The sequence below is a fragment of the Athene noctua genome, chromosome 1 (assembly GCF_965140245.1).
Source record: "Athene noctua chromosome 1, bAthNoc1.hap1.1, whole genome shotgun sequence".
Lineage (NCBI taxonomy): Eukaryota > Metazoa > Chordata > Aves > Strigiformes > Strigidae > Athene > Athene noctua.
In genome coordinates, this window is record NC_134037.1 from 249517699 (window position 1) to 249530014 (window position 12316).

A 12316-nucleotide genomic window follows, 5' to 3' on the forward strand; every position below is an offset into this window, starting at 1 on the left:
TCTGTTGTATCAATCATTTCTCCCAGTAGCTGTACTTGCCAAGGATGCACTCTGTCCCATTGTTCATGTCATTAAGATGTTAAACAATGTTGGCCACAGCATCAACACCTGGAGCACACCACTGATGACTGGTTTCCCGCTGGATTTCTTGCCACTGGCAATAACCCTTTGAGCCATGCAGTTAGACCAGTTTTCAATCCACCTCACTGGTACAATCAGGTCCATATTTCATCAGCTTGTCTATGACAACGTTATGGAAGACAGACTGCTAATGGTATGCAAAACTGTCAAGGGGATGGGCCAATTCAAACATTTAACACTTTCAGTATTACGTTATTGTGGAAAGAAACTTCTGATACATATCCGTATTTTAATACTTACAAGATCTGAAATTTTATTAGTAAGAGGCTTACAAACACTTCCTTACTGTTCACTATCATATTCAGTCTAGATGACACACATCAGTGCTATCTTGCTTTGTCTTTCCATTTTTTTCAAAATGGATTATAAGAACATTAAATGCATGCCACATGGTCAGTACTAGACAGAAGATAGACTCTAAGATTGTGTGCATGGAATACACTTTATGGACAATCATTAGAAACTGGAAAATTAAGATTGTAGTATCTGTTGATAGGAATTCCCCACCTTTCTTTTTTTGAGTTAATTTGTTTTGTGGATTTCACAGTGATATACATGTGAAGTCACTTTTATTTAGATACAGTTAATGATTTTACTTACTGTAAGAGTATGTTTCTATAAAACATTAAATATTTCAATTTCAAATTAGGAAAAATTAGTGACTTAGACAAGCTACACTTCACAAAAAGAACTACTAAAAACAAAGTCCTAGGACTGAAAAAACAAAAATAAAATTTAAGCATACATAGATTCAGAGTTCAGAAAACATGGGCAGTATCCCATAAAGTACCAAAAGTTTTAACAGGAGCATTTGTTCACTCATTGTGGCAGAAATACTATATATTGTAAGAAAATTAAAGGGCTCCCACAAAGGAAGGAGCTGTTTAGATCTGGAGCATTTCACTTTATTCATGATTGAGAAAACTGCGAAGGTTTACTTTTAAATTGTTGCAATTTTAAACATCACCATGGAAATGCCTGAAATGCTTCAGAAACGTTGCATATTAATTTTGTCTGGCTTCCAATACATTCTTATCTAGTTACCCTCACCTTTTCCAATACAGGAAGCCAAGATGTAACAAGATGCAGGTTCTTTAAACACAGCCATTCTCCATTGCGTGCACATTCTTTTAAAGTTTGAATAGCCAGGTCAGCTTGGCCTTGGCCCATTGCAATCTGAAATGACAGACACAGTTGTATCAGGAATTTATCATACCTCATTTAACAGCTAAATACAAAATTATGTTTCCAAGTTAGCGTGCATATGTAAAAAAGGTGTGTTAAAGATAACCAGAATTTCCTCTAATGTGATAGGCTACTAAAGTAAGGAAAAGAGTAAGGAAAATGTAGTTTTTCTTTTCAACCTATCTAACCAGAGTTTCTTAAGAAAAACATGAGAAGATGAAGTTTTTTAATGGGAAAAAAATGGATCACTTGGTGACAGGGATGGCATTCCCTGGGAACTCAAAAAGTAAATTTAAATATCAGTGATTAAATTGTATTACTGCAAAACTGCTGATACAATAAAAACAAGAGATAAACGAGAACAGTTTTTCTTTTGACTGTAAGTTAGAAGTACTTTCTTTGAAGAGAAACACTCAATTTCATATTAAGATGAGTGAAAAACTAAGGCTGCAGTATTTCCTACTGGGAAATATGAATAGCTTAACAAACAGTATTTTCTTCATTTTTTATACTACCATATTGCTGCTAAAATAAATTTGGATCTTCAAATGGAAATGCAAAGATACAAAACTGAATTTTCAGATGAATTAGTGAAAATTGAAAATACAGAAAAAACTTGTTCTGTGACACAATTACTGCAACAACTGATGCTAGATTATCTCTAGATAGTCTAACCTTAGTTCTCCCTTAGTATCTAATTGGAAGCAAATTAGAATAACCCCACACCAAACAATCTGAAAATAAAGTGGTCTTAGCTAATCTGAAAAGTCTTACCTTGGCATTACTGCTATAGCAAAATGGAACTACTGTGATTATTATAACTTTATCAAATATACCTTAGAAGGAAATCCATCCTGTCTTTTTATCCTAAAACTGTACTGAGTCAAAGAAACTTGGGGCCTTATTTTTATATGATACAGATATCCTCAGCCTAAATAAAACTGAGTATAAGATTCAAATTATTTAAAATATCCAAAAGAAGATAACTGAAAGTCACCAGACCATATAGTAGTACACTACACAAATCTAGTGGTCTATTCTTTATCCCATATGAGAAATAATTAAACAGAGAAGAAAAATCTGATTTTCTATGTTCGATTGAAATTGCATTGGAAAGTGCAGGAAAAAATAATAACAATATTCTCATTATCAGGACAACTTTCAGATGATTCAGCTTTTAGTACCACTCCTTAATCAAATACCATACAGTATTACACTTTAAAGTCCAACATGTAAACGATATTTAGAGATAAACACAAAAAGCCATGTGGCAGCGTAAGAAATATGCATTCTGAAACATTCACAGCTAGATAAGATGGCAGTATGATCTAAATCTTTACAATTTGATGGAAAAAATATATTACATCACTGCACATTCCAGGAAAGGAACAATTTCAAGGACTATTTAAAAGTAACATTGAACTTGACATTTTCCATTTCTATGCTAACCAGTGATCAGATAGATAACAACCCCCCTCCTCTGAATCTTTCAAATGATAGAAATAATGTTTTACAGAAAGGTACAAAGCATATTGGTACTGTGTATTAGGAATATTAGGAAGCCACTTGTATTACAGAATAATTTGAGTTGAAATGGATCCTGGAATGTCTCTAGTTCAACATCTTCCTCAAAATAGGGCCAGCTATGAAAGATCAGACCAGGAGCTGAGGGCTTTGTCTAGTGGACTCTCAGGAACCTCCAAGAATGGAGACTATGCCAGGAATTCTGTTAGATTTTTCTCATGGTAAAAAAGATTCTCCTTACATCCAGTCATAACCTTATCTTGTTACCATTTATGCCCATTGCTTCTTTCCACCATGCCTGACTGCAAAGAGTCTGGGTCCATTTTCTCAGTGACCTTCTTGTAGGTATTGAAAGGCTGTTATTAGGTCATCACCAAGACTGTTCTGCTGGCAGGGCACAGTGCTGTCTCATGTCCAGCTTGTCATCTACAAAGGCCCTCCCCAGTCAATCAATCCATCGCCTGCATTATTGCAAGGGTTTCTTCTTTCCCAGAGGAAGGACTTCAAATTTATTTGTTGAGTTCTGTAAGGTTCCAGTCAGCAAGGAAGGCCAAGGAGAGTTGCAAGACCATTGCTCAGTGAGACAGGGCACACAGTGACAAGGCATACAGAAAAGGTTGAGGCACTCAATGCCCTTTTAGTGTGAGGTTTCACTGCTGAGGCTTATTCTCAGGCCTCTCAGGTCTCCCAAACCTACAAGCAGGAGCGAAACAACACCCATACTAAATACAGAGAGATTTAGAAATAAAAAAGTCCACAGGATGAAATGGGATGCATCCAAGAGTGCTGGGAGGGCAGCTAATGTCACTCCTTTCTCATCTTCAAAGGCCATGTTGATCTGAAGTTTTTGCTGATGAAAAAGGAAAATGTCATATTTATCCTCAAGAAAGGGAAGGAGGTGAAAGATCTAGGTAATTACTGGTTGGTCAGCTTGCACTCAGTCTCTGGGAAGGTTATGGAGCAAGTCCTCTTAGAAGCCATTTCTAAACACATGAAGAACACACAGGTAATAAGGAGCAGCCAATATAGATTTATCAATGTAAACTCATGCCTGACCAACCTCCTTCCTTTCTATGTTGAAGTGGCTGCCACTGTGGACAAGGGGGTGCCAGTGAATGTTGTATACCTTGACTTTAGTGAGGCTTTTGACAGAGTCTCCCATATCCTCCTTATCACCAAACTGGAGAAGTACAGGCTGGAGAAGTGACAAATAAGATAGAAAATTGGGTGGAGTGCTAGGCTCAGTGGTACAGATTCAGTGGTGCAGAGTCCAGCTGGTAGCAAATAACTAGTGGTATCCCTCAGAGATCAGTACTAGGACAAATATTGTTTAATGTCTTCATCAGTGACCCAGTTTATGTGAACGGATGCACTCTCAGCAAGCTAATGGATAACACCAAAGGGGGTGGGGGGAAAGGTGAGCAACCAGTATGCTGGAAGGCAGGGTTGCTACTCAGATGGACCTCTACAGGCTGGAGAAACAGGTTGGCAGTTCATGAAGTTCAACAAGGCAAATGTGAAGTCCTACACCTGGGATGGAATTCCCCATGCAGCAGTCCAACCTCCTAGGCTGAGGTCTGCTTAGGAAGCAGCTTTGGGGAAAAGGAGGGCCTAGTGGACAACAAGTTGAATATGAATCAACAGTGGGCCCTTGCAACAGAGGCCAATAGCGGAATGGAACATATTAGTCAAAGCTTTCAGCAAGTCCAGGGAAGTGATCATTCCCTCTCTTTGGAACCTGTGAGACCCCATCCAGAGTACTGTGCCCAGTTTTGGGCTTCTCAGTATATGGCAGACATGGTCATACTGAAGTGACCCCACAGCAGACCACCAACATGGCCGGGGCACACTGAGGAGGGTTTGTTTACCAAGCAAACAGGAGACCTTCTTGCTGTCTACACCCTGACTGAAGAATGAAGAGAAGATAGAACCAGATTCCTTCAAAGGCACATGGTGATAGGACATGAGGCAATGCACACAAGTAGTAATACGGGAAACACTGAATTGATATTAGGAAAAATATTCTCCTGAGAGAGTGGTCAAATACTGGGACAAGTTGCCCAGAGATACTGTGGGATCTCCATCCTTGGAGGGGGGACCTTCCGCTCTCAGGGGGGAAGTAGATAATCTCCAGAAGTCCCTTCCAATCTAGGTTATTTTATGAATTTAACAGCTACAGAAAATTTCTTCTTAAAAAAAGTTTTCAACACCTCTGCATAGATCAAATTTTGAAACAGACACAGAAAATATGTTTTCTTAACAGTACAATTCCTGATTAAGGTCTGCTAAAGAGGAATTATCTTCATCCAGTTCAGTTTTGTGTTGAATGCAAAACAGGGAAGAAGTTGTATACCATGACAAAAAGCAACTGTTATGTTGGCTGGGCAAACAATTTCAGTGTTGTATGCTTCTTTTTGATATTTTATGGCTTTCTTGCACGGTCGATCGTAAATACTTTTTTTAAAAGACTTGAAAATAAAAGTTCTGTTCAAGAACTCCCATCAACAATTAGTTGGTAAACATTTACTTGTGAAATTTCTCAAAATATTTTCCATAATTTCATAAAATAACAAAGTATTCACAAACACTGAACAACTGATTTATGTTTTCTGTTGAAGAAAGAAATATGCAAGTCCTGTAAGCAGAAGAAATTATGAAGCCTAGTTTTTAGTGGATTTTCTTCATATTTAGATTACTTCACACTAAAAAAAAATAATGTTTCAGCATGTCTACCAGTTCTCAGTCTCTTGTTCTCTTCTGTCTATCTTCTAATTTTTCCCTTCTCCAAGTTGGAGGAATTCCTCTTGTGTGGATTCTGATTCTGTGAGGATCACTAATTGTGTCTCTCTTCTACAACCCATTTTGCCAATGGAATCAGAAGTTAGTGGTGAGATAGGTGGGAACAACAAATTAAGTTTTTACATACTAACTTTCTTAAAAAACAAGGTAAAACAGATAACACTACTGTAAAATTTTACACACTGTGGTTTTTAATCATTATGCTTATCTAAGACTGACCTGATGGTAGCATTCGGTATTTCTTTCAACACTGGCAAGTTCTTGCAACTCTTGAGAAGGATCAGCACCAGGAGAAATCATTATCAAGATGGGCTCAATTTCCAGAGTCTCTTTATACAGACGTTTCAAATTCAGAGGCAATGGAGATAATTCTTTTATTCCTATGATTAGAATTATTATGGAAATAAAGTGACTACACAGGATGGAAGTGCTTCATTAACAACTTTAGAGGTCATCTGGCTGTCAAAGTTATGTTCAGTGGAGACCATAAAAATGGTCCTACAATGAGAAGAAAAATCTTTACAATATGCAGGTAGAAGGCACCCTATATTGATAAGAAAAAGACACAATAACCAAAATGGCACCTGGACTTCCAAGTTTGACAAGTATAAACCACAGTCTTTATTTAGAGAATAGTCTTCAAGAAAACATACAAAAAGAGAAGAGCTGGAATATAAGAATATGAGAAGCTATGATTTTTGCTAAAACTAATTGCAGCATATATGTCCACATGCAGAACTTCTCTCTTTTCTTGGCCTGACAGCCTTCATTATTAGACATTAACTTTACACAGTTCTTGGTACTACAATTACTTTAGTCTATTATTTGCTTTAATACACAACTTAAATGTCTAGAATGTTGACCTAGTATAGGCAAGGCATCTATACGCAAGCCCAAAGCTACATGTGTAAGTGTATCATGAACAGTGTCAGCCACATATTTTCAATGCATCTTTAGACTGGTCTTTAAATAGTGAAGTGTTAGGTGCAATGGGAAATCACAACATAAAGTAAGACAGAAGAGCCCAAATCAGTGACACCTTTGCCACACCTACTGAAAGACACCATACACATTTACTTGAGGGCACAGTCTGCTTTCAGACTTAAGCTATTATCTCCACATAGAACAATACTATATAATTTGAATATAGCGTGTCAGGTTGGCAAAGGTTAGTATGAGGTCTGGGTTCTCTGTATGCATCTGTACAGAGACTCTAATGGATGCAACTAAACAGATGAAATCACTATCAATCAGAATGTTTAAAAAAATAGAATTCAACAAAACTAATATTGGAAAATATTTTCATTTTACGTTTATTAGGCATGCAGAGGTAGTATAAGCAGAGATAAATACATGAACTGAGGCCATAAGGCAACTGATATGGGCAGCTCCCTTGATGAGTTCTGCTGTTTACTGCTAAAAAGCCCTAAACGCTAGAAGATACATAAAAATGAAAATGAAATGAAAGTTGTGTTCTGCAGTGCTGGACTGAAGCATGCTCGGTGAGGAAGACTTTTCAGGGACTCTTAACTGTCAGAATCTGAAAAATGTCTGACAAACATCTGCAAGTTGTTTCTCAATGAATCCTGTATTGTCCAAATTTGGATGCATTTTCAGAAGGCCTGTAAAAAAGCTTACACTTTGAATGAAAGCTGCCCAGCATATTAGTCTTGTAGTCATTCCTCCAAACTGAGCTTATAGTAACATTTTACAAAAATGCAAACTACTCTAGATTTAACATTTCCTTCACTAACATAATAAATAGAAATAGCTAAGCTATTGGTGGAGAGGGAAGAAAGAAAGAAAGAAAGAAAATAGAAAAATTAGCTAAGGTAAAAAAAATGAAACGATCTCTAACTAGAGATTGGTTTAGTTTTTTTCAACTACAGTCATAATTCAAGCTATTTGAGTCACTCTACACAATAAAAGAAAAATATCAGTAAGTAGATCATGACAGAATTCTGTAAGAATGCTTATTTTAGTTTTTATGAAAGAATGTTTATAATGTTGAAAATGGAAGACAGCATTATGCATGTAATTAAAAAAACATCAAATGTTTCTTTCTGTGGATGAGGACAAGGAAGAGGTACTTATGATGTGTTCTGATATTTGGGCTATAAACCACTGTCTTGCACCTTAAGCAAGTTTCATCTCATCAAATCCCTCTCACTGTAACTATATTTCACTGATGAAGTATCAAAATATAAATGTTTCCATATTAATATAAATATTAAAACATTACATAAAGCATTATTAGAACTTAATCACTAGCTACATAGGCAATAAAGATATATTGAGAATCTTAACACCGAATTTTAGATTAAAATTTGATTAAAAGTGAGCGTTTGGAAAGGTTAATTTTAAGTTTTATTATCTTTTATTTCAGTGAAACAAATAATTTTAACAATCTCACTACTGTTTCAAATCCTGTGAAAGATACAGGACAAAAAATATCTGTTGAAGTCAACAGGCAGCAAGGATACAAAAATCAAATGGAGATCTTTATGACCACTAATTAACATTGTGGAATGGGCATCATGCAATGCTGCAGATATTTTGTTATTACATGGAAATGCAGAACAGATGTACAAGGTCATATAAGGCAAACCTATTGGGTCTTTTAAGTCCAGTTGAGAAACCCTGGAGACATAAAATACTGGTCACTGCAAAAGGTTTCAGTATAGACTTCATGATGTTCTTATCATTGACAAAGATGGTAACATGGTCGACAAACCTCTCCACCTGTTCAACCATTCTTCAGTTCCTGTTCCTACTGCTTTGTTGCTACAAACAGCTGCATGGAATATACTCCCATCAAGATAAACCAGAGACTCTTTTAGCTGTATTATTATTTTTGGCAGTGCAAGCAGAAGGCACACAGATCCCTGAGAAGATTAACTGATTAAGAGTTTTGATATCCTACATAACTCAGTGTTAACTGGGGACTACTGCTTGGCCTCTCATTAACTGGGGAATAGAATAAACCACTATGATTGCACAATGGATGTATATGTGTACACCTGCAACTTAAGTTATTATAATCATGTATTTATGGTAATAATGCTAACTTAAAAGAGGTGCAATTGTAAATGAGTAACTGCCTAGCCAAATATATTGTAGCACTCTTGAGATGCATCATTTACAAAATTATTACAGTGTAAATTTTCCAAATTTACAGCAGCTGGAACTTGAACTCAAAGTGCCTGTTAAAACTCCTTCTGTTGGTGAGCTGTACACAGAGAAACAATGTACAAAAATATCAGCAAATGTATTACTACTATTAACAGTTCCAATATAAGTACGAGAGGTTATTCTTTTTGTTTTGGTAAGTAATTTTGTTTTGGCCTAGATGCAATGTGACCATGAGAGCTCTAGTCTACTTTATAGAAAATGATCTGTGAGAATAAAATGCTTGTTTAACCTGCACAGATTTTCTTTCCTTATATATCTTCTGCTTTTTAAAGAATATGAAAATGTAGGTAATTAAAATTAAGCCTCTTTAAATACTATTTCTGATGTAGCCAGACTCAAAAAATTAAGTTAAAGCAGATAATAAAAACCCCAACTCAATGAGTGATATTAAATGGTTTGGGAGTATGCTGTCAATATGATTTTTGCTAATGTAGTGCATTTCATTACAGCATGTAAAAAAAAAGAAATAAGCACACTTTGGGTGCCCATGAAATACATTTATAGAAAATTTTATGAACTTTATCTTCAAAAGAAATTATCTTAATGCCCCTTCATCCATAAATTAAAAATATAAGTAAAAGATGAAAAATAGGAAAAAAAAACACATTTGGATAAAAAAGAAGTGGAAGAATTTCTTGTAGGCTATTACAGCTTTTCCAGAACTCATTTTTCTCACAGGAAAATGGCCAAAAGAGATTGGAAACTTTAACAGTTCCCTTCTGAACTAAGTGAAGCAGTTTGTTTAAGAAGTTTCAGGGCAAGGACCCTGAAAAAGACATGGTAGAAAAAAATATGAAAAAAAGTATTCATACAAGTGTGACTCCTTTTATGAGTTGGAAAGCACTAGTCATGATTTATGACATGACCTCAAAATAAAATCTCACTGATATGAAAAATCTGTGGATGAAACCTTGCCTACAAATGGAGTCAACAGTATTCTGACTTCCTCAGTGAGGCTATAGTTTCACTCACCAAAAAACATTCCCTTGTGGAATGCCTCCAAGGAACTGGCATCAAGACAGTCCTAACCAATTTATGTAACACATTAATTAAGATTTAGAAAACAGTAAGCAGGTCAGTAAACTGACTCTGCATTCAGGTCTCTGCTGGGCTTTGAATCACACCTACTGCAGATTGTTCTTGCCATTTGATTCCAAGAGGCAGGAACATTGTTAGCATGGGATCTGTACACTCACCGTGATGAAGTACTCTCTCTATCTACTAATAACGTTTGACAGAGGAGGCTAACTTTTCTCCTGAAAATACCAGCCTTGGTGGCAGACATGGAACAAATTTTGACCAACAAATAATGCCCACAGACAGAGCATAAAGAGGGAGCAAGATAAACTCTCACATAAATGTTAAAAATGTAAGAACCAGAGACCTAAACTTACACCTAATCTTATACTAATAAGAAATGACATTATACCAAGAACTTAAAATTACCACAGTCATTGTTTTTTATATGTAACTCATCTATTACATTATCACTCAAAATCACCCGTCTCAAGATCATTCAAACTGCAGGTCTTCACAAGTACTGGAAATGTAAGTCCAGCCGTTACCTTGGCAGCCTATGAGTCAATTTTCCAGGTTCATTTTCTACCACATTACAAAAGCTTTTGCCACTTACATTTATGGTCTTTACAGTCTAGATCCTTTCCCTACTGTTAATCCCACTTCTGTCCTGACACTGTACCACTTTAAAAACAAAATCTGACTCGTCCCTATGTAATGCAAAAGATGACTTTTAAAACTACAGTGTTCACCCCAATGAGACACTCATAATTCATCTTCCATATGCATATTGTCATTAACTGCTAAAAACTGAAGGCTTTGGTGTGCTGTATTGCAATATTGTAATGTAAGTCCCAAACTCTAGATACAATAAACCTCAGAGAGGAAACAGACAGAATAGAACAAATAGACCAATATTGAATCACTCTACATCATGGGTATTTCTAAACAGACAGTAAAAAAATGTATTACAGTCCAAGAGACTGACAAACATGACTAAAAATATGAAACGATGTTTTGAGATCCAATTTGTAAAATCTCAAACCTAATGGTTTTTAATGGACATTAAATGAAATATTATTTTTGCAAAATTTGTGTCTTAAGGAAAGTGCTGCAGGGTAAAACTTCTAGAAAACCAGCTATCCTCCTTTCTTAATTACTCTAGTCTTCCAGAGTTCATTAAAAGAATCCTACAGATCTTTTATTATATTTTAAAACACCATGAACCATTTTAAAGGCACTTTTAAACATATTTCACAAGAACAAAATCAGCCAATCCACCAGCATATTTTCAAATCCTAAAATTTAGCAACTCCATAAGAACTATAAAATAAAAGAGAAACATAGGACAAAAAAAAATATTTAATCATTGTGTAGACACACCCAGGTGAAAAATTAACTTACCTAGGGTTTTACATGCAAAAAGAGCCATGGCACTCTGTAGCCTGTCTGGTCGGACAGCCTGGACCACAAGTACCTTAAAATAAAATATATTCAGGGGAGATTAATTTATAAAAGTATATTGTGACAATTTAAAAAGCAAGACTCTTCTAAGAAGGCTGAATTCTTTAAACTTCTCTTTAGAACAAAGTTATTTTCTCTGAATATATAGAGCTATCAAATCATTCCTTTCCAAAATAATCTAATCTAATGGTTTTTTTGTAAGTAGTTTGTCTTATTAATAGGATGAGAAGATAGATCTACAGCTAATGACTATTTGTAAACTGGAACTTTTTCTACAATGTTTTAGAAAAAAGGTGGCTATGTGGGTAGCCAGAATGACAGAAAGCAAATTTAGCTTTATACTGGTAATCTAAATCCCATACATGTATTTAGGCAGTATCATCCTAACTGGAATACTAATTTCTAATTTCAGTGCAGTAATACAGTAAAATAATCAGTTTTGAAAGAATTTCCTTTGTTTAAGTACACTTTTAGAGTTTTACATCTAGTTTTTCTGAGACATTTTGACTTTGAAATGCCCTAGTACTGCAGATGTTTTTTCTGTTCTTCAAAAGACTACAAACATGAACAGCTAATCAATTCAGATACAAATTAAATTAGGAGTTTCCCTGCCAGCTACTTCTTTTTCAGTTAATTTCCTACACATGTTCAGTGCAGGCAACTAATGCAACTTCAGTAGAAATCATTCATTAAAATCAACACCCCTCCTTAAACCCCCTTACTTGTAGACCTGTAAACCACAATTCTGAATCTACCATCACATTCCAGTTTCCAAGTCTGTTGTTAGTTTTGGAGGAAAAAATTTTCATTAAATTTTTAAGAAAGTTCTACTTTTAAAATCTGAGATTACACCAAGTGCTACTGCACTATTTTTAAGTTTAAAGCACAATTTGGAAGAAACTAACTTATCAGTGTCATATAAATCTAACCAGGTAGTTTCAGTATATTTCATCAACAGAAACATTCTTAATACTTTCTATGCAAGGAACTAGAT

General features: G+C 35.5%; 1 protein-coding gene across 2 annotated transcripts in view; it reads right to left on the bottom strand.

Annotated features, from left to right (window-relative positions):
* Positions 1 to 12316, bottom strand: part of DYNC2H1 (dynein cytoplasmic 2 heavy chain 1) — a 182683-nt gene that overhangs the window by 74662 nt on the left and 95705 nt on the right. For both annotated transcript variants that reach the window (XM_074916428.1, XM_074916437.1), the window contains 3 exons: positions 11263 to 11335; positions 5869 to 6029; positions 1192 to 1317 (listed from right to left, as the gene is read on the bottom strand). In XM_074916428.1, the coding sequence (XP_074772529.1) occupies positions 1192 to 1317; positions 5869 to 6029; positions 11263 to 11335 (360 nt within the window). The remainder of the gene's footprint in view (positions 1 to 1191; positions 1318 to 5868; positions 6030 to 11262; positions 11336 to 12316) is intronic.